The sequence below is a fragment of the Cryptotermes secundus genome, unplaced genomic scaffold (genome assembly GCF_002891405.2).
Source record: "Cryptotermes secundus unplaced genomic scaffold, Csec_1.0 scaffold298, whole genome shotgun sequence".
NCBI lineage: Eukaryota > Metazoa > Arthropoda > Insecta > Blattodea > Kalotermitidae > Cryptotermes > Cryptotermes secundus.
Genome location: NW_019741976.1, coordinates 2,515,578 through 2,538,149, shown reverse-complemented (window position 1 = coordinate 2,538,149; position 22,572 = coordinate 2,515,578). Strand labels below are relative to the sequence as shown.

Genomic DNA, 22,572 nt, shown 5'->3' with positions numbered 1-22,572 from the left:
TCTGAAAGGCACTTTCCATATCTGCAATTCCCTGCCGACTATAAAAGTGCTTTGTGCGCTGACAGCAGGTTCTGCATGCCCCATTCATAATTCAACCAATATTGGCAGAATCCTCGCAAGTTCACGGAACTCATCAACTGATTTCCACTGTTTGAATTGTAATCGATTCATGTAATTTGTGGATGAAATAATAGTCTGCTCAATTTGTCAAATTAGTTGCATGCATAGGAGGATTCCAAAATATTCACTAAATTAAAATCTTCAAAGGCTAAGGGAATTCTAGAAGAAATGTTTGTTATAATACAGTGCGTTTTTCAATTGATTTCATACTCTAAATGCAGACCACTTTATATTTCCCTTATTAATCAGTTTCATGAAGAATTACAAAATTTCACCAACTCTTTGCCAAGCTTCTGATATTAGAACGTACTGCAAGATTTATACATAATTTCATATGGCAAATACTGTTACCACGTGACGAAACAGGTCAGCTAACATTCAGATCATCGACCTGCGTTGTAAGTAACTAATGCCATGGAGCTGAGAACTTTGAGAAGCCGCCAGTCGCTCAGCTACTTATGAATTTCCCAACACGTTTTTTGGAAACCGATGGTTTAATACTGTGTTCACAAGAGCCTCAACTGGTTCTATCCTGAACCAGTTGAATCCAGTCCATACCACCCTCTCTTTCCAGCAAATTCCTTGTCATGTCGTCCTCCTTGTCTTGATCATTCTAATTATATTTGGCGAAGAATACATTTTATGAAGCTCCTCATTATGCAGTTTCGTCCGCTCTCGTAACACTTAATTTCTCTTCGGTCCAAATATTCACCTCACCACTCTGTTCTCAGACACCTTCAGTCTATGTAAGTAAAAGGTAAAGCTATCCCTGTAACAGGCCGCGAAGGCCCATAGGGTTGTGAGACGTTGTGGGTCCCACATTATCTAGACAATCGGCTCAAAGATGGCGGTAAGGTTGTCAGCCTTACGCGCCGGCCGCGCTTTAATCCCCGGGAAAATTATTTATTTAATTCTTGGTACTCATTTCTGTTAGAGGCTGAGTGAACCCCAGGGCCTAGTGCGGCCGGAAGGATTAGGTCAATTGAAAAAATCCAACCTTCAATCTATGTTCCTCCCTTAACATCAGAGATTAATGTTCACACCCATGCATAACTACAGGCAACAGCATAGCTCTGAATAATTTAATCTTTACTTTTTCGAAAGCAGACGAGAAGACAGAACGTCGACTTGCCTTGCTCTTCTTCTCAACTCACGACACGCACACAACAATATTGTGGCTCCGAGTTCGTATCGAGCCCGGGAGACCTGCTTCGCATTCAGGAGGTCTCGGAGACCGCTTATTCAGACTCATGTCTTCTGCGTTTTACCTCAGTCTCTACTGTTTCTTCCACAACTCTGCTAGTTCATCATTCAGACTCATTGTGTAAGGTTTGAGGTTTTCATGGCGGTGACGACTATGAAGAATGCCGTCTTCTGGGATGTGGTGCCGTGTAGATGTTGTGTGAACCGAAGTTTCAGAGGAACTTATCGTACTATAGCTTGCTTGTTAGACGGGACCCAGCGTTAAGGTTGGTATGGATAGATTTACGGTACACTCTATGGCCCAGAGAACCGTCGGATCCCCTGTAAGAATCTATGTTAAGGAAGGGGAGGTAGCCCTCATTTCGGTCTACATGGTGAACTGGATGCACCAGTCTGTAGCCATCTGCTCGCGGATTTTTCAACCCTGAAGATGGAAGCGATAAGTTACTCCGGAACGTTGGTTCACACAAGAACTACACGACGCCACATCCCAGAAGATGGTGTTCTTCATTCAGAATCACTGCTTATCACCACCAAATCAAAATACTTCATCACATTGTTCGTCAGATCCTGCTTCTTAATCCTGTCCTAAGCCACATGAATCCACTCCGTACCTTCACTCACCTTTCTTTCAAGATCCTATATTATTCAAGTGGGTTCTTTCTTTATGGTATTTTGACTAAAATTATGCAAGCATTATCTCCCCACGCAATCATGATACGTAACCTTCTCGCTGTACTTAACTTGATCATCCTAACATTTAATTAAGAGTAGATATTATTAACATTTTCGTAATTAATACACCAATATTACTGTATTAACATTTGTTTAGTATGTATACTTGCTACATGTTTCAACCCAGCTGCCTCATCATCACAAACAGAACAACAGGAGAGGACCAACTGCTAATAGCCAGAAAACGTGGCCCTCTCTATACAGGACACGATAACTTTACCAGTCGCTCGAAAGGAAAATAGAACATAACCTCACTTACATACGGAAAACCGCAACGTAGTATTTGCACAAAGAATTAAATAGCAAAGCAGACTGCCAGAAGACCTCCTCTACTCTACGATACAACACCGCAGACTTGTGCTTCACGCTAAACTAACAGAAAGAAAATGTTAACTTTTAACTGAGTTATAACGTTTTACAATTTATAACTAATATTAAAAAATATATAAAGAAACACGGGAATTGTAACGAAATATATATTATTAATGATCACTAATATAGATCCACATTAGGAATACAATTCAATAAGGAGTAGTACGCTATATCAAAATTCCCTAACGATGATCCTGCTGGATCGAAACATGCAGCAAGTATACATAATAAACTAATGATAAACAGTAATATTGGTTTACTCATTACAAATTTGTTGTGTTAACGGTTGTATATTAAGCCATGTTAGGTGGGTCCCTGTCACCGCGGCATGGCGCGTCCGCAGGTTGCGGATGGAGGAGACGCCCTCCAGTTTTGGAGGGAAGCTGCGAATATATTGAATAAGCAGGCGCGGACAGCCGAAAAGGGGTGGCCCTCCAGCTTTGCGGTTGGGCGTGAGGCTAACAACTCCTCACCGTAAAAAATCATTATGTTACGAAAATGAACACAAAGTCTCGGCCCTGAACGGATTCCTTGGATAAAAAGGTCATGTAGAACGAATGGGGGAGACGAGAAAAGCGTATAGAATATTTGTGGGAAAACCAGAAGGAAAGAGACCACAGGGAAGACGAATGTGTAGGTGGGTGAACAATATTAGAATGGATCTTACAGAGATAGGGTGGGATGGTATGGATTAGATTGATCTGGCTCAGGATAGGGACCAGCGGATGGCTCTTGTGAACACGGTAATGAATCTTCGGGTTCCATAAAATGCTGGGAAATTCTTGAGTAGCTGCAGAATTGGCGGCTCCTCAAGAAGGGCTCAGCTCCATGAGTAAGTAAGTAATAATACACAAAAGGATGCAAGCAATAAAAATGATTAACCTTACCGTGTAATTTATCAAAACTCCTGTCATTTCCTCTCTCTTAAGTCCAAATATTCCTCTCAGCACTTCGTTCTCAGACGCCTGAATTTCTGTAATTCCTTTGGGGCCGGAATCCAAGTTTCACATCCATACACTTACATACACTCCTGTTTCTTCCAAAAGCAGGGTTTGTACTCCCGTTACAGAAATACCGATCCACCCATTTGACTCCTTTGTAGTTTAGGAAGTGTCCAGCTCTGCTTAAAAACGTTAAACAAGCCTTGCCTGGAGTGACAGTAAGGCTCATGAATCGAAATGGGTCTCAGCGAAATATGAACTCAGCCCTTCATGTGATACTGTGGTCAATTGTAAGAAGCAACTTAGTTGTTTATATCTAAGAATAACGCGAGAACATAAATTCATTCGAAAGTTGATTTGTACAGTTACATAGTCCAGCCAGCACTGGTGACTAGACTGCGGCCTGGGCGACCGCGGGGTTCGGGTTTGATTCTCAGCAGGGATAAGAGACTCGTCTCTTCTCCGTAGCGCTCAGATCGGCTCTGGGACCCATCCCTTCTCCTATCCAATGGGTAATGGGGGTTTCCCGAGGGTAAAGCGGCCGGGGCTTGAAGACGATCACTTACATCCTTCTAATGCGGGGGTTAAGACAGCATTAAGCTTTAGCCCGATTCTCCCATGCCTCTTCATGGCGTTGCGCTCAGCTAAACAAAAGGAAGAACTTTGTGTCTATCTTATATTATTTTTAGTCATTATTTTCTTTTTTGAAATGACCAGATTTTAGGCCCATCTATTGAGAAGATGACAAGGGCGTAATAAATACAGAGTAGAAAGGTCGGAATAGCAGCTGTTCTATAAAGAGATGCCACGCTGATTGCAAAGAAATTGTTTCTTCACAAATAAGACGACATCAGACGCGTTTCCATTCTCGTTTGTATTGGAAGAAACAATTTTCTGTTTGTATATTTATGTGCAAGATATTGTTGATGTTACGCACACAGTTCCCATAAACTTCTTAGAAATGACACGAAACATTCTTTTCACTGTTCCCAAACAAAAAATTAATTCAAGTAAAAATATTTAGTGTTTCATCAACTTCAATTATATTTGTCACTGTATATACCAATCGATTTAACATTTAGAAAGTTCTGAATTTTTTTCACAGGGTGTATAAATGTTCCACGTGATTCTCGAAGTAAACAGAGACTATTTCCCTAAACAGAATTGAGCGATTGATATCAACATTAAGAGATGCAGTGTCTTTTCTGTGAGATAGGAAGTAATGTTGTAATTGTATTATTTAGATGAATTTCATAATTATTCATAGTATGGGAAGGGTTAAATGTTGGTCATCCACTAACTGACAAGCTAAATAACTAATTCCATGAAACATGTTCCTTTTTAAGATGTTAATATTCCCAAGCCAGTAAGAAATTCCCATGTTATGGAACCAGGAATTTCACTGCCGTGTTCAGGACAGTCCACTACTGGTTCCTGTTCTAAACCCAATGAGTCAAACAGACACTTCTGTATATAAGTTCTTCAATTTCTATATTCCCACATATGCTTACGGTTGTTGGCCTTCCCACACTCACTGAAAATGTTCGGGTATGAAGGTAGTGACACGGGAACTTACTTGTACATGTGACATTGTGGACGTGTGACTGACTACAGTGCGTCCTTGCCGCAGGGTAAGTTGCAGATGCCGAAGGCAGGATTGCCACTGACACAAGACACTGCCACCTTTCACCGGGAGAGCACGCCGTTACTCTGAACAGCAGAGCATGCCGTACCGCACGGCCGTGTCGCACAGTGCCGCTTGCTTGCTGTCTGCATCGCACCGACTGCGGGCGGAGAGGAAAAACTCTCACTTTGTTTCACTTTCTGAGCGTCTTATTCGTGGAAATATCATTCGGCAAAATTAACTTTCCACATTTATCACCGTTTCGCTCATTATCGGTTTCTTTGTTTCTATCGCGTGGTTTCACTGTTTCATAAGACACTTCGAACAATCCAAGTTTACAGCATCAAGTAGAAATTTTATAATCTTCCTTATAGATACTTGAAATTACAAAGAAAACAAACTCGACATTTCTAGACTGCAGGAAAGAGAAATTCACACAACGTATTGGTAGAACGCCTGAATAAAGGAGGTCGTTTGGAAGATATGTACATACCAAGAGGCGAGGATAATATTAAAATTAATCTTAAAAATTAGTATGCATAGACATTATAGACATTTCAAATTACAAAGAAAACAAACTCGACATTTCTAGACTGTAGGCTTACTTTTCGGCCCTAAAAATGGAGGCTATATGATTCTCCGAAACGTCGAGTTAACTTCGAAATATATAGTTTCGCGACTCAAGGACACGTACCATTTACAGTTGCCGCCATGACAACATCGAATTCAACTATAGAACACTTCCTCTCTTGTTTAAATCAGGAAGTACTTCAGATGCTGTTATTTAACGTAGGTGCCATGCGCATGCGTCTTCGCTTGAAGACTTCAATGCAGTAATTGACAGACGGGGATACAACACAAAATATAACTTCCTTACTGTGTAGCCAAACATTTGTCGGTTCGGAAGCCGTAAACTCAAAGCCCGAGATTGTGTTAAAGTGCTGTCTGCTAAGATCTATCTCCCATCAGGGAGCCGTGGCAGACAAGTATGATGCCATGGTAGAATGATGATTAGGGGAGTAAAACAGAAGAGTACCCAAGTGCCATTTCATCTGCGAACCTCACAGGATTTCATCCGGGACTGAACCCGAGGTTCTGCTGTAAGAGGCAAGAGCTCAACGGCCTGAACAGCGACACGAACATATATGGACATAACATAACATAGCTTCTACTTGAATCACTTTTAGCTGTTGGTTATATAAATTACTTAAAATGATATCAGCATTAATGTTATTAAGCTAAACTCTGTCCAACTTACCACACAGTCTCGCCCTACAAAAATTTGGTACATGACATGGCATGAAAAGTGTTCAGATCCAAAACTCTGGAAATTGAAAGGGGAAAATAATTGATGCCGTAAACTGTGGTGGACCCTATTGAGTATTGAGGGGGTGGGTTACCCCATGCACCGCGACCAGTTTGATCTATTGTGCGTCCCCCTTTGAATTTCTACTGTCTCCATACCCTACAGATACTGGTGCTTGCTATCGTTCCCTTTCTGCCAGAGAGGTTTGGCCTTCTACTGGCAGTGGTATCTGATAATTAGTCCCTTTCTATCAGTGAGGTCGTCCCTCCTCTGGCAGTGGTACCTAAGCTTCTCCATCTACCGGAGGCATTGGAAACTACTTGGGCGGGAAATTGCCTAAATTTAGCTCAGAGGTCTCCTAGAGACATGGGGTTCTTTTAAGTGCCGTAAATCTACGACACGGGACCCACGGCTTAAAGTCCCTCCCGGTGGACTTGTTCCCTGAATTTTTCCGCCCTTAAAAATTCCACGACCTCCGCCGGGTTTGAACCCGCGTACCTTGAGTAATGAGGTGGGAACGTTACCCCTAGACTACGGAGGCCGCTCATGGTGGACCCTAAATATAGCATGATTTTCCATTAAAGAGTACGCTTGTGTTTGCAATAAATAGACATCAAGGCCGATGAGGTATACAGAAGAATAAACAGCATAGACGTATCTGTAGAAAATATTTGCTACAATCGAATATATATTTCACTCTTGCTTGATGCCAATCTGAGTCCATCTTGAACAGCCAACAGTCGCTTAGCTACCCAAGCAATTACCACGATTTGATGGAACCTGAAGGTTCAAAAGACCCCACCAATGGTCTCTACCCCGCGCGAGAAGAATGGAGTTCACATTTCCCTATCCAATTCCTTTAAGCTTAATTTAATTTTTTATCCCACGTACACGTATGTCTTCCTACTATTTCTTTCCTTCAGGTTTTCCTGTTCTTCTCTGCGATGAAAGCTACGTGTTCTGTCCATCTTGTCCGCCTTAATTTAGTACTCTTTGATGACCAGTGCTAATTAAGAAACTCCTCATTATGCAGTTGTATGCAAACTCCTGTTACTTCATTTCTTTTGGATCCACATATTCTCCCCGCAGCCTCTTTTGAAACGACCTCAATTTACACTTTTCTCTAATGTGAAAACCGGATTTAACACCCACACAAATCTACAAGCAGAATTATAGATTTTATAGAATTTTCCGATCGCAGTGGCCGCGTGGACTAAGGCATGAACTGTCTTCGACCGCATCAACACTGAGATCTTGGGTTCGAATCCCACTTCAGGCATGGATGTCTGTGTGCGTTTATTCTGTGTGTGTAGGTAGCAGCCTTGCGATGGGCTCATTCCCAGTCCAAGGGATTCTACCGTGTATATATGATTAAAAAAATGAAAAAGTGGCCGAAGCCCAACAAAATGGCCGTAGAGCCATAGATAGATAGGCCGTATTTCAATTTTTAGTTTTATGGATAAAAAAAATGAAATTGTACCCTGTGCTTAATAAGTTAAGCACTAAGCCATAAAGACATATGGGGGATTGCGGCTATAGTTTCACTTTTCTTGAACTCGGCACTAGATGGAGGTAAGTAGTCAGCTTCACGCCCCAGCCGCCTTACCCCCGGAGAAAGAGTGCACGGTACCTACAGGATAGGAGACTAGGCCGGTCCTAGAGTCAGTCTGGACGCTGTGGAGAAGAGAGAAACTTTGCACTTCCGGGGATCGAACCCGGGCCGACCAGCCCGTAAGCCCATCGCTATACCAACTCCTTTAGCTTAATGGATAGTACCATAAAATAGGAAAGATTCTGAAATGAAAGGTAACCAGCACTCGCGAATTTAGTCTGTTCTTGGTTTCTTCATGCAAACAATTTTGATCTGTTAGTGTCTTTTCCAAATACTGGAAATTTATATAATTTTCAAAAGATCTGATAGGCATTCTTATATTACTCTTTTTGTCTGCAGTACACCGACGAGTTATCATTATGCATTTAGTTTTCTTTGCGTTTACTTCCAGATTATCTATGTTATTTAATTAAATGAAAGCCTCTTAGTTTACGAATGGATTGAGATTGGAGTTGGTACAGTGGATTTGTACTTGCTCCAATAGACTGTTATCTACAAAGGACATTAACATGTAGGGCCATGGAATATAAAATTCCTAAGCAAAACATACATCCAAATTCTGCACAATTCGTATTTATTGTACATGTGCCCATTCTTGCAGTATTCTGTTCTGCTTTGTTTGCCGCTAATTCCAAAGACAATTGACATTAACACTATGAAACCCTAACTAACACAATACAAGTTGTAATACGATATATGGGAGCTCTTCATAAGCAGCAGACCAAGGAATACAGGTAAAAATACATATCCCATTATCATTCGTAACCATGAAGCGAAATAACACAAGAATTTTGCCAGTCTGCAGAGAAATTACGAGCAGAATTTCTCTGCATGTATGTTGCATTATCAGCACAACCGCCACTCTTCGACGAGTGTTTGTTTGGCACACTCATCGCTGTTTCAGGGGCTGAATTCTGAGCTGAGAGATATCAGTGGTTCTCAGACTGCATGACGAGTCTCCACAGCATGTGATCGGAGTGGCTAGAGAGCATCCAACCCGAAGGCACAGTAAAGCACCCAAGAAATTGGATAGAGCCTCACTGGAGAGGCACAGCACACGAGGGAGCCATTTCGCTAGAGCCTCGTGGGTGAGACATGGTAGAAGGAAGAAGTTATGTACAGTCTGTAAGATTTGAGGCTTTCACGGCGGTGACTATGAAGAAAGCAGTATTCTGGGATTTGGCCACATATACACGGTGCCAAATCCCAGAAGACTGCTTTCTTTACGTACAGTCTCATCGGCAAAGCACAGTGCACGAATGAAAGGCTGAATAAAGCCTCATCTGTGATGCAGAGTGCACATGCGAAACATCTGCATAGACTTTCCTCAGTGAGGCTTAGTTCGCAAGGAAGCAGTCCAATGAAGCCTCATAGGTGAGAAGCAGAACATAAATGGAGCAGTTCCGATAGAGCCATATTGATGTGGCACAGTATGGCAGTGAAGATGGGTAGTGCCTCATTGGTGAGGCTCAGTACAGGAGTAGATTAATTGGACACAGCAAAGCAAGGCTCAGTGCGCAAGCGAAGCATGTGGACAGCCTCGGTGCTGAGGTGCGGCACCAGAGTCTCATCAGCAATGCTCAGAACACGAGTGAAAGAGTTAGATATAGTCTCACATGTGAGACACGGGTGAAAATCTGGCTGGAGCTTCATAGGTGAGGAGCAGTTCAGAAAAGGAACAATTGGGTACAGGCCAAGCATTTGGACATATTCTCCTCTGTGAGGGACAGAACACAACTGAGGCAGTTATATAGAGCCTTACTGATGAGATACAGAACACAAGTGAAGCAGTTAGAGCCTCATCGGAGAAGCTCTGTATGAGTCACACAGTAGATGAGTCACACTTGTAAGGTACAGTACAAGAATGAAGCAACTGCATGGAACATCATCGTTGAGGCAGGGTACATGACAGAAGCAGACGAAGAGGCCTCATTGGTAAGGCAGGATACACGAGTGAAGCAGACGAAGAGGCTTCATCAGTGAGGCAGGATACACGAGTGAGACAGACAGAGCCTAGTCGGTGAGGCAGGATACACGAGTGATACAGACATATAGAGCCTAGTCGGTGAGGCAGAATACACGAGTGAAGCAGACTAAGAGGCCTCGTCGGTGAGGCAGGGTACACGAGTGAAGCAGGACCTGTCTGACGAAGCCCAGTACAGAGCAAAACTATGTTATATAATTTTATCTTATGACCAGGCTGTAGTAATAAGTTCCAACTCACGACATTCTTAGTGGGACACTGATCGCGGCAGTTAGTAGCGCGTGTCTGCGTCAGAGAAGTGAAACTACCGAAAACATATCGCGATCTACGTATATACGTGTATTTGCAGGGGACCGTCTCTATGAAGTACTGAGAAAGGGGGATAATTCCTAAGGATGTGACAGCCAAAGGCAAATCCAGATTCTCTCGCTGTACTATGGTAAGATCTTTTGGAAGGACTGATGTTTCCCTATTATATTTTTTCAGACTTCTCCTATTGGTTCACTCAGAGCAATTATTTTCCCATTCATTCCACTCTTGGAAAATTGTCCCTTTTTTGGGACCACGTTTCTTATATTGTTCCACTCATTCCCATAGATTCCCTTAGGGCTCGCTCCCTGTCCCTTCTCTCTCGATGTCCGTACAAGTTACTGCAATTACGGCTTACTCTCCTACCCTGAAAGGGTGGTAGCAGTTTCCTCCCAAACGTTGATAACTATGAGTTCACGGCGTCACGTCACAGAGGAAAACAATATTCATTCCTGATTCTATCCTTCAGCCAAATCATAGAGAAACTGAAACACGTAAAAACTTTAATGCAAATTTTCATTGACTATGTTATCAATTAATTTTTTTTTCCTTGGCACTATAGCCCCAGTGGGCCTAGGCCTACCTCCATGAACTTCTCCGTTCACTTCGGTTTTTCTAGATCTTACACATTCGGTAGGACTCCTTGGGCGGGTGATCAGCTCGTCGCAGGGCCTCTACCTGTACACAAACACAGAAAAACGCACATACACAAACTAAACATCGATAACCTGAGTGGGATTCGAATCCATGATCCCGGTTTTCAAGCGAGTGAAGACAGTACATGCCTTAGACCGCTCGGCCTCCGTGACCGGCTATCAATTAATTACAACCATAAATACGAGTATATAGCTGAAAATATACAGAATGTCCGAGGAGGAAAGGCCAATATTCAGGAAGGTTATAGTATCGGCCATTCTAAACAAACAAACTGTATATATACATGCTTTCTACTCCGAATGATAGAGCTTCACTGTACAGTTCCAAAATGTCTGATAAGAAAGAGATATTAGGTACTGTTTCTAATACCGGTATAAAATTTCAAGTGGCAAAGTTGGTACCTTGCACATTACTTTTTCGAAAATTCCACCGTCAACATCAGTGCACTCTGCAACTAGTGCGAGGACATGGCGTGTTGCTCGTCTGAACAGTGCAATAGCTCTATCTCGAAAGCCGTTCGGAATAGGACACATGTACATAGGCACTTCTTTTGCGTAGAATGACCGATGTTATGACTTTCCCCCCTGGTACACTCTGTATATCTGTGGTTTCACATCCCTCACACTTCAAGAAATAACTTCTAGAGATTGAGAAATGGGTCTTTTAAGGGTTTATGTTGTTTATGACACTGCATCGGAACAAAGCATGGCCGGTTCCGTTCACGTCCTTCAGAATTCCACTTCTATATTCATGTTACTCCTTAAGATTAAACGATGTACAGTCTCAGCAACAGATGCAATAGCCATAAAAAGGCGAGCATTGCCATCGTCAGCAAGGTGAAACCTTGGACCTTACCCGCTCAAAAGAAAGCGTCACATAAATTTCTAGGTCATTTCTATGGCCAACTGGTTTGCACATTAAAATCCTTTCAGCCTTCCTATTTAAGTCGTTTGAAAACGACGTGTGTTTTATTTATCCTTCTGCGCATGTTCGTTCCTCCCGGATTAAAATGTACAGTTAATGTTTACTCTGTTATATGCATCGCCATAAAGGCTAGGAACAAACGAAACTCCGTGGTTTTAGTCGGCATGGGAACTATACCAACCGAGCGAGCGCCGCATTTCGGCGAAGTTAGTGCCAACTTTAGAGAACTGAGGGTGTCGTGTGGTTAGCGCAACGAATCCTCACTGCCATTAATTTCGGTTTTCTAGACAGGAGCCGCTATTTCCTTGAAATAGCTCAAAGGCTAGAAACACGACTGAAAATTTCCTCAACAAACTCCATTTAAATCCCAGCTTTAACATCCATACCTTAATATCCAAATTAAGCCGGAACATGCTAACGCCTAATCTTTGGAATGAAGAAGAAGATTAGAACATAGGCTTCTTTCGAAAAGTTCCCTAAACGCGAGGATTTTTTGATCGGCTGAGCAAGTCCACGATGTTGTAAACAAAGGGGTTAGTTATTTACTCAGCTCATTAGAGTTACTTGTTTCATTAAAATACAGGTACGTGCTTGTAAACACCACACTTCACGTTTAGATTGAGTTTCTTCACAATAACGTCACTGTCACTGTCCGTATTGTTGTAGGCTTCGCCTAGCAACCGCTGTTTACTCGTCGTTGCTAAGCAATGAAGCTCGCGTTGTCACACTTGCTTGAATGTGTGCAGTTCCCATACGTTCTTTTTCATGCAGTGATTAACAAACTACTTATTTAGTTTTAGAGATATACAGGTATGTAAGTTACCACGGACAAAGACTGAATTTGTCATCCAGAGATACGTGTAAAATGAAATCTCTTCGAATCTGATGTTTTTAAAACAGGTATCACAATCTGAAATATATCTGAAAAACTTCAGTTTCTTTCGATACAGATACTCGTATTTCTTAACAAACCAATTGTCACTGAAGCTGTGCTTAAAGAGCATGAACCGGAGCGGAGAAATCGCCTCCCCCCCTTCTTCACTGCGAGTGTGCTTCATTTGACAGAGAATAGCGTAAAATTCACCGCGATTTGTGTCAGTTCTTTTCATCATAAATCAAGTTTCAAATTGCCTTACATTGTACTGGCTTAGCAGGGTGATAAGGCAAGAAAGATCTATGCCTACTTTCCTTCACTTGTTTCAGTCTATACGATATATAATTAAAGCAACTAAAAATTAATAATTACACAATTTCGTGATCCATTTCTCTACATAACTGTCATTAAATCAGACTGTAATTCCGTTAATTGTGTCAGACATAACCTCAAAGATTCTAAGTCAATGTATTTATAACTGCTAACACATGATAAAGATTTTGCATGAAATTTGTAGTTATGTCCATGGGAAATTGCACATATGTATCTAGAGGAGTGTATTCACGAGATATTAAGTGATAACAAGTCAATCGACATAAATTTGGATCGAACTGGGACCAGCTCAACAGGACTAAATTAGAATACAATAAATTGTTTTAGGTTAATTTAATTAAGGTTTCATTAGGTTAGAATACGTTCACACAGAGCTTCAATAGCCATACTTAGGCACATGGCATCAGTCGACTTCGTGTCTGTTCAGCTTTAGTGTGGTTATGTATGGTTATGTTACGTTACGTGAAGTTAGGTTAGGTCGTGTGAGGCTAGGTTAGTAGCGTGTCGACTCATACGACTGCGCCGATCACGGTGGCTTCGCCTTCTAAGGCATGAAATTTCTTCGCTCGTTGGAAAGCTGGGATCGTGGGTTCGAATCCCACTCAGGGCCTGGATGTTTAGTGTGGATATGCGTTTATTCTGTGTTATTCTGTGTTTAGGTAGCGGCCTTGCGACTGGCTGATCACTAGTCCAAGGAGTCCTACTGTCTGTGTAAAAATGATTACAATAAGAGGCCACGACCCAACAACGGTATGTAGAGCCATTGATGAAAGAATGAATGCATGACTCATACGACTGTACATAACAATATTTTCTCGAACATTGTAGTATATTATTATCATTATTATTAGAGGGGGATGGGTTTCCCCATGCACTTAGAGCAGTTATTGGTCCATTGTGCGCACCCCTTTAATTTCTACTGCCTCCATACTCTACTGGTACTGGTGCGTGCTATCAGCCCCGTTCAGCCAACGAAGTCGGCCGTCGGTACCTGATATTTCTCCCATCTACCAGAGGTATTGGAAACTACTTGAGCGGGAAATGTGTTGCCTAATATTGTTCAGAGGTCTCCTAGAGACATGAGGATCTTTTACGTGCCGTAAATCTACGACACGGGACCCATGGCTTAAAGTCCCTCCCGGAGGACTTGTTCCCTGAATTTTTCCGTTCTTAAAAATTCCACGACATCCGCCGGGTTTGAACCCGCGTACCTTGAGTCATAAAACATTGTAGTATATATAAACAAGTAACAGGTAAAGAATGTCGTCTTCTGGGATGTGGCACAGTGTAGATCTTGTGTTCCGACGTTTCGGAAACATTAAAGCCAGTATATTTGTTGTGTGACCGTTAACCTAATTCCTATATATACGAGTATATATATGTCCTGGCAATCTTCTGGAGAGACTGAGAAAAATCATAATAGTACTGAATGAGGAAAGTTAGCCTCAAGATTTGTTCCAGGTACGTGTACAGTTCGTTTGAGAAGCGGGGCCGAGTAGCAGAACCTCTTGATATCAGTCCGCGAGGCTGAGGGCGAAAGTGACTCGCGCACGCTGCAACGCGACAACCGTAGAACAAGTGACTGATGTCTTCCAGCAAGAAACGCGTCCATAGACAATGCTGATGAGGTTTCGTGAGATAGATCTAGCAGAAGATTATGGTCTGAAGAGGGAATATTAGATTCGCTCCGTCACTCCATCTCTCTCTGCAACGAAGAAACTAATCGAGTACCACTGATGGATATTCAGGAAATCTGACACTGCAGAGTTCTAATAATGTTTGTTCGACATATTCGAATTTTGGTTAAAATCGGATAAAAGTAACGGACACTGTACGTGAGGGCCTACATGCATTTCTGCGCGTAAGTCACTGAATTCTGCTCATAGCAAAACGTATCTCGAACGTATTTTGAAAAGAAAGTTGAAATACACATTTCATGCATAATACATTTTTTTGTGAGTCTTACATTTATTGAGACAACAAAAAAAAAATTGTTACATTTAGGGTCAATTTCCTAATTTTGTGCGAGATGGTCGCCAGTCCTGCAGTTAGTCAGGTTTAATGGGATCTGTAAAGACAAGACAGTGCAGTTGAGAGCCAGCAACGAAGTGAGCGCGGAAGCTGAAGAATCTCCACTGTTAGAAGCCATTACCTGGGAACGACTGGTGACGATTGAAAATATTAGGCGTGTGCTGGAGGGATTTGTAAAGTGTGGTAATCAGCGCTGGCGCTTTAATTAAGCGTAAACACGAGTCGTGTGTTAAAGTGGTCAACGAAGCTGATCTCCAATCCAAACCCCGTCTATAGTCACTCATACACGTGACAATCTTTTAGCCTACTTTTTTTACTTTGAAAAAAAAATATTTATGAGACCACCTTCCTGTCAGTGTGTCTATGTTGCCTGGCAACGGCTCCGTAAAACCTTCCTACGTCAACGAATGCACACAGAACAGCAGAAGAGCTGCCTCTATGCGGTTTGTGTCGTGTCTAATAGTCAGTATGTAGTGAAAGCAAAGTAGATGTGCTGGCGAGGGCCAGCAACAATTTAACCGATCGGTCTTGGTTAGCAGAAGAGTGAGTAGAGTGAGTGGTGTGTGCGTGCGAGTGCAGTCCAGTCACCACCAGTACGGGAGGAGTGACCAGTAGCAGTCAGATCCCTCCTTTTGTCGAAGAGGAGGCCCCATTTCACAACATGTAAAAGTCTTGAAGCGAACTGTAATATAGATATGATCTCGAGGGGACCGGAAACCAAGATGGACTTTCCGACCAACAGACCTGAAAACATCATTTTTTAATTTAAATATAACTGACCTTGCCACAAAAATCTCTTATTGTCGAACAAAATAGGCCAATATGCATAGAAAACAAAGGCTTAAATTACTTTAGTAAAAGACTGTAATTAAAAATACAAATTTAATTATTATTTATTTAAAGTTGTCATAGTTTCAGCCCTGGTTAGTTGTGTAAGGAGTGAAAGTACACATTTGAGGTATTTGCTTTTATCAGTTTGTTTATTTGAAATCATCTTTACGCTACTTATGAAAGTGCATCAAAAGCCAGCATTCGCGAACTGAAAATCTGCATTCAGTAACAGAAGGAGATGCACCAAACCGTTACGCCATGAACACACAGCGGAATTTACACGTCGCAACTTCTGTTAAGCCTAAATATTATCCCTATACTTTCCAGTATTCATCCTGTTGACTTATCCTGAAGCGTTTGCAGTTATTTTATTGCAAAATGCAATCTACACATGTTAAGCCAGAAATAATCACTATTCGACGGGTACGGGGACTAATACGCTTGGAGGTCAAGCCACTTATCTCCATAGCGTATCCTTCACGCCCTTTAAATTATTTCATATCGTGTTCCTAAGTGATAAACATAATTTTATCTTAAATGTTCTGTGTGACTTGATACAAAGCGTAGGAACCCGGTCCCAGTGCGTTCCAATGCACGAACACTAGCGACATCTCGTTTCAGGCTGCTACACTATTGCCGACAGTCACGACATTGCTAATGAACGGTGACAGAACATGAAAGCGATAAATAAAAAACACAAGCCTCCACAATTTTAAATGGTATCCTGAATTCACCTTTGAAAAAGCCATGATTCCTACGTTGAAGCCCCATGAAAACCGTCGAGTGAACATAAAAGAGAACAGATGTACTGTTCGCCAGACGCCAATACAGAAACGTCACAATTTCAACATGAATCACTCTTTTTATTAGAGCATTTCAATGGGATATTTTCATAGTTGTAGTCCCCCAATTTGAATTAGGGTGGTGAGTGGGGGTAATCAAGCTTTCGCTGGTCCCATAGGTGCAGACAGAGAGATTCACTGATATGCCATGTTGCAGGTATCAGGGGTGGACATCTGTCGGAATTGGCAGCTATCTGATATTCTACTGGGTCCATATGTGCCGAAAAGTTAAGGTGAGAGACTGACATGCGTCGGCATTGTTGCTCTCTGTTATCACATCCCGTTCATTGATAGGCCTGCCGATAAGTTAAACAAAAATTATAAATTTGTTTGTTGTTTTCTTAGCCTACTTTCCTTATTTTGAAAAATAAAATAGGCTTATGAGATCTCCTTGCTGTCTGTGTGTCAGTTTAGCCCCCTTATCGTTGTTAGGCAACGGTTCAGTTACAAGTTCCAGCGGAATACACTCACAATGATACAAGAATTTTTGGTAACGTCGTTTTCTATGTGGTCCGTACTTATCAAAGGAAACTAGGCGATTACTTCTCCTCAGAGCGAGTCAGAGAGTGGATTCACTTTCCCAGCAGAAGTGGAAGTGGCCAGCAGTAGCGAGACCTCTCCTTTCGTCGAAGAGGAGGCCCCATTTCAAAACACGTACAATTTCTGAAAAGACAAACATGGCCATGGGTCCTGAAGAGATCCAAACTAAGTTTGACTGCGCTGGCGAGAGTCATCAGCAATTCACTCGAGCCGACAGACCGACCGCTAGATCTTTCCAGAACTTCTTGTTTTGATATAACTGTGAAGGGTTATATATCACATTGTGGGAGAAGCACACACTTAGGTTGCTGAGAGGAATATTTGGGTCTAAGAGGGAGAAATTAGTCGGAGGCTGGATAAATTTGCATAATGAGAAGCGCCATAATTTTTACTCTTCATCATATATTATTTCAGTGATCAAAATAAGAAGAATGAGATGGGCGAGACATGTAGCATGCACGATATAGACCATAAATTGTTACAAGACATTAGTTCAAGATCCTGAAGGAAGGAGAACAACTCGATGACCTAGGAATATTAAAATTGATCTTACAGAAATAGAGTGCGAGGATGTGAAGTGGATTAATCTGGCTCAGAATAGGACTCTTCTGAACATCGTAATGAGCCTTCGATTTCAATAAAATGTGAGGAATTCTTTGTCTAGCTGAACAGCTACTAGTTTTTCAAAAAGAAGCCAGTAAAATCGGCTAGTTAGTAAAGGCGGTAGATTGGCATGTGTCGGTATTGCAGTTCGCTGTCTATGTAGGCCTGCAGCCCGTTTATAGGGGCATGTATATCATCGCTAGGTTTCGCCCACACTTTCCATTCAAGTCATGCGTTTCCTTCAGAGGCACATAAATGTTCCCTGTGAAGTGTTGGACTTCGCAAAAGAGAACTCACGTATTCCAATAAAGAGAAGGGACGGTCGGGTTATGTCAGATTTGACTGCGTTTCAAACTGTTCTGCCTTTTGATTCTAAACAAGGTAAAGCCAATAAAATAAAAGGCGAACGTTCTAAAACTGTTTCGATATCCGAGAGAGCGCTGGAATTAAATGACGTCATGCCCGAGCGATCTCTGAGCAGGTCCACGGGCCGTCGACATGAATGAAAGTTGTTGCCAACATTCTAACTCCACACTGACTGGTTCTGTCGCTCTGCTGCGACAGACAACACCAAGGAAATTCTACCATTTCCCTTTACGCTTATAAATTAATTTTCTCGGCCTTTATAATGAAGAGTTGTGTCTTGTGGGACATAACTATCTGTAGTCAATAAAATTTAAACGCCGTTCCGAAGGAGCATATCACCTTAATCTTTAGGATCGAAAAGTGAGCCAAGTAAGAAGTCAGCAGGCCGCGCCATAGCTCAAGTGGTTAGTCGCTGGCTTCCCACCGCGGCGGCCCGAGTTCGATCCCGGGTCTGGTCAAGTGGGATTTGTGGTGGACAAAGTGGCACTGGGGAGGGCTTTCTCCGAGTACTTCGGTTTCCCCTGCCAATCTTCATTCCACCAAATTCATCATCATAATCACCCGGGGCAGGTACAATAGGCCAATCAGTGGCCGCCGTGCCGAATGGACCCAGTTGGACTCCAACCCCACTAAGCGAATTTAAAAAAAAAGCCAGCATGAAAGATACAGTATTGTTTGGCTTGTTCTTCGATCCTGAAGACAGAGGTGATATGTTGCTCCGAAACCTCGGTACATTTCTACCGGACTACACGGCGTTATTTCCAAGAAAATATAACTCTTCATAGCCACCGATCTGAGAACCTAATCCAGTTTTTATAATATCTCTTGTGAGGGGGAAAATTAAAATATTTCAAATAAAATTCACAACTTGCAATCAGTTTTACGACACGTACCAAACTGTTTTACAATGACCCCCTTTGTAGAAAATTGGGAAATTCTACTTGGACTCAATAAAAAATTGGGGTTATATTTTATTGATAGAAGTCAAAGATAAATTAACCTGACAACTTATAATCCAGACTATCAACAATCAATTTAATCAGAAACCGTTCAATAGTACTGGAGAAGACATATTCTTACAGACGGACACAAACCCCTCCTCCGTGCAGTCACTTCGTACGCTTTGTGCAAAATAGGCATAAGAACAGCTCGATTCATAAATCAGCCCGATTATAGACTCATGTATCTAACACGTAGTAAACAGGCCATGTTCCCAAGAAATCCCCCGTTATATTTATATGGGGGATGCAAAAACATTTCCGTTCTAAGACTGACTATCCAATTACCTACTGTCTACGCATCACATTCCTACCGGGTCATTTCATAATGCTGTATCAATAACTAAATTTACGTAGGTAAAATTAAAGTTGTCCCTGTGCTTACCTAATTAATCACTAGACCGTGAAGACGTATGGGGGAGTGGATGTATAGATCCAGATTTTCTTGACCTAGGCACTAATTAGAGGTGAGTGCTGCTTCACTCTCTGGCCGCTTTACCCTTGGAGAAAGCTCCCGGTACCCATTGGATAGAAGAATGGGTTGGCCCCAGAGCCGGTCTGGACGATATGGAAAAGAGAAAATTCTTGACCTTACCAGGACTTGAACTACAAACCCTCGGTCGTCCAGTCCGTAACCTGTAGCTATACAGACTGCGCTATCCCGTCCCTTTATAACGCTGTATCAAGAGCGAACTTTGCCTAGACGTAAATGAATACAGTGAATTATGCAATGGAGACTCACTGGTTTAAGCAGGGAATTCAAAATTTATTTTTTTTCAGAAAAAAGTAAATGAAATACTTAAAAACAATTTTATATAAAGATTTATATCAGAAACTATAACATCTTCGAAATAGACATTAACAAACTTTATAAGTACATAAAGACTATAATAGAATATTACCGTTTAATATGGCTGCCGAGCCTGTAAACCTGTTGCTGTCTTATGATTGGCTAGCCAAAAATTGTCATATAAAACCTTCCTTACTCGATAACCATCCAAGACGAAGCCCGAAGGATGTGATAATGTGCTGCCTGGCAAGGTGATACTGATGTTTGAGTAAGGAGCAATGGCAGAATGACGACTGGAAGGGGGTGGGGACCTGAAGAAACTCGGGTAAGAACCTGCTTAAATTGTGCCATTTCTTCCACCATGACTTCGATCGACAGCATTCTGAACTGAACCGGAGACCCCGCGGTTAGAAGACAAATTTTAATCGCCTAAGCTGTAACACAACCATCTGTGAACAATCAAGGTTAATTATACACGCTAAGTAGCCTGAATATGAGACTTCGACAATCTTCACATGTTCGAAAAGTCATATTCAATTGCTGAATATAGGCATAGCATAACATTTATGGAAGGTCCGCTCCATTTTGTTTAATTATCCCGAAAATCATAAAACTTGGCGGAAAACAATTGATTGGATATACTCGTACATTATGAGTGTGTTCATTATTCTCTACAGCTTTTGTTCAAAACGTCCTACGCTCCCGTAAATATTTATGTAGGTAAGGTGGAGACGGGCGCAGAAACGTAAGGCAAAAAGATAAAGGCGCGTGGAGGCCCAGAGGATTGTGAGACGTCGGGGTTCCCACATTTTCTAGACAATCCGCTTACAAATGGCGGTGAGGTTAGCCTTAAGCGCCGGCCGCCTTTCAACCTCAGGAAGATTCCTGGTACTCATTTCTGTTAGAGGCTGGGTCGACCCTAGGGCCATAGTGCGGCTGGAAGGATTAGATCAATTGAAAAATCCAATGACCTCATCGATAACTGAACACTCGACCTTCCAGCTTGTAGCATAGTTACTCAACCAACTACGCCACAGCTCGTCCCGTCGCAGAAATGTGGGTTTTCATATAAAGTGTCCTTTACTTTATCTGCTTTAATCAGAACTGGAATACTTAAACAGATTTTAGTGAAAAACAGCGACATGGAATATGATGAAAATCTGGTCGGTTGTTCTCGAATTGCATCATGCGTACAGATGAATGCATGGAGCTATTGTAATATGCGGTCCCCAGGGATCCGAAAGCGAATACAAAGACTATGTTATTAAAATACAAAAAGTATTCAGTCACAATAAAGCCATATTTGCGGCTTTCTCATGTGAAACTACATGCTGCCGTCTTCCATATATTAAATATTTATTTTCAGTATAAACTTAAAATATATCACACTACTGTATCACAAATAAGTACCATAAATTTCTTTTTAGTAGAAAAAGAACGCTTTGTTTTATGTCTGGTGAAAGAAAGACACAAGAGTAGCTAGACCAATTCTGCTCTCAGAAGCAGAAATTAGAAAATTATAGCACATTTTGTTTGTACCATTCACTGAAGCTTATGTTGTTTTCTTTTGCAACTGAATCGCAGCAAAACAAAACAAATAAAAATATTAATGTCACGTCCTCACATGAAAATGGAATTCTGATTCAAGGACAGACATGAGAGAGCCGCTAGGTTCACGAGTCCCTCTGCACATGTCTCCTCCCAGAAGAATGGAATGGTCCAAAATCCCGCATATCGGCTTGAGCGGTCTTGTGTTCAACATCCGCACGGATAGAATCGGGCCCGAGACACCGAGAACACTTACTGGCATTTTTATGTGTTCCCTGAGTCCTTCCGAGAACATTCCGCGATAGTATTTCAAATTAAGTAATGACCATTTCTTTCAATACCCTTCTCAATTCATTATCCGCAACAGTCCAATCATTTGACGTTATATAATCTGAGATGACAGTGCCTTGAAATAAATTGTAAATAAACAAACTCTCCAAACCCGGGACTACAATTCGTAAACAAGGTGTCTGTTATATTCACTTTACACTGTACCGTTACTTTAAATTAAGTAGAAAGTGTTTCACGTTTATCATAGGCAACACTAGGACACGCGAGCGTGACAATTCTCCTGATGGCAGCCTGATAAGGGGTGCAGAATTGCATAAGTTTTTATGCATGTATGTCTAACAACAAAGGGGAACTCCGAAATTATAATGCACAACAAGATTTAAAGATATTGGGTTTTCGGACTTTATCCATCGTCCTGGTTTTAGGATAACTAAAAAAAAACACGACGTTTCGGAAACTGGATCTGTTTCTGATTTGTTTCATTCTGGTCCGTCACACCAACAATTATAAATACAAACCGCTCCGTCCAATGTGACATATAAGTTTTTACTACGTTAAAACTTATCTCCCTTACATGTTTCGGTCCTTACGGGCCATCTTCAGAGGGAACATCATTACAAACTGGAAACTACCATCACAATAGGCGTTTTGATTTAAAATACATACACTTATATCCTATAATGCACAGTACGCAAAAAGTCGAAGATTTCACAATCACAGCAGCTTCCTGGTGTTGTA

The 22,572-nt window shown here is 41.7% G+C and overlaps 1 protein-coding gene across 2 annotated transcripts in view; it reads right to left on the bottom strand.

Moving 5' to 3' along the window:
- LOC111872862 overlaps positions 1-5,134 on the bottom strand; it is a 73,684-nt gene extending 68,550 nt beyond the window's left edge. Inside the window, exon 1 of one of the 2 annotated variants that reach the window (XM_023867089.2) lies at positions 4,948-5,134. In XM_023867089.2, the coding sequence (XP_023722857.1) occupies positions 4,948-4,962 (15 nt within the window). In that variant the 5' untranslated portion in view covers positions 4,963-5,134. Of the gene's footprint in view, positions 1-3,317; positions 3,529-4,947 lie in introns of those variants that run through there. The other variant, XM_023867088.2, reaches the window with a different exon arrangement.
- Positions 5,135-22,572: the final 17,438 nt, after the last annotated feature.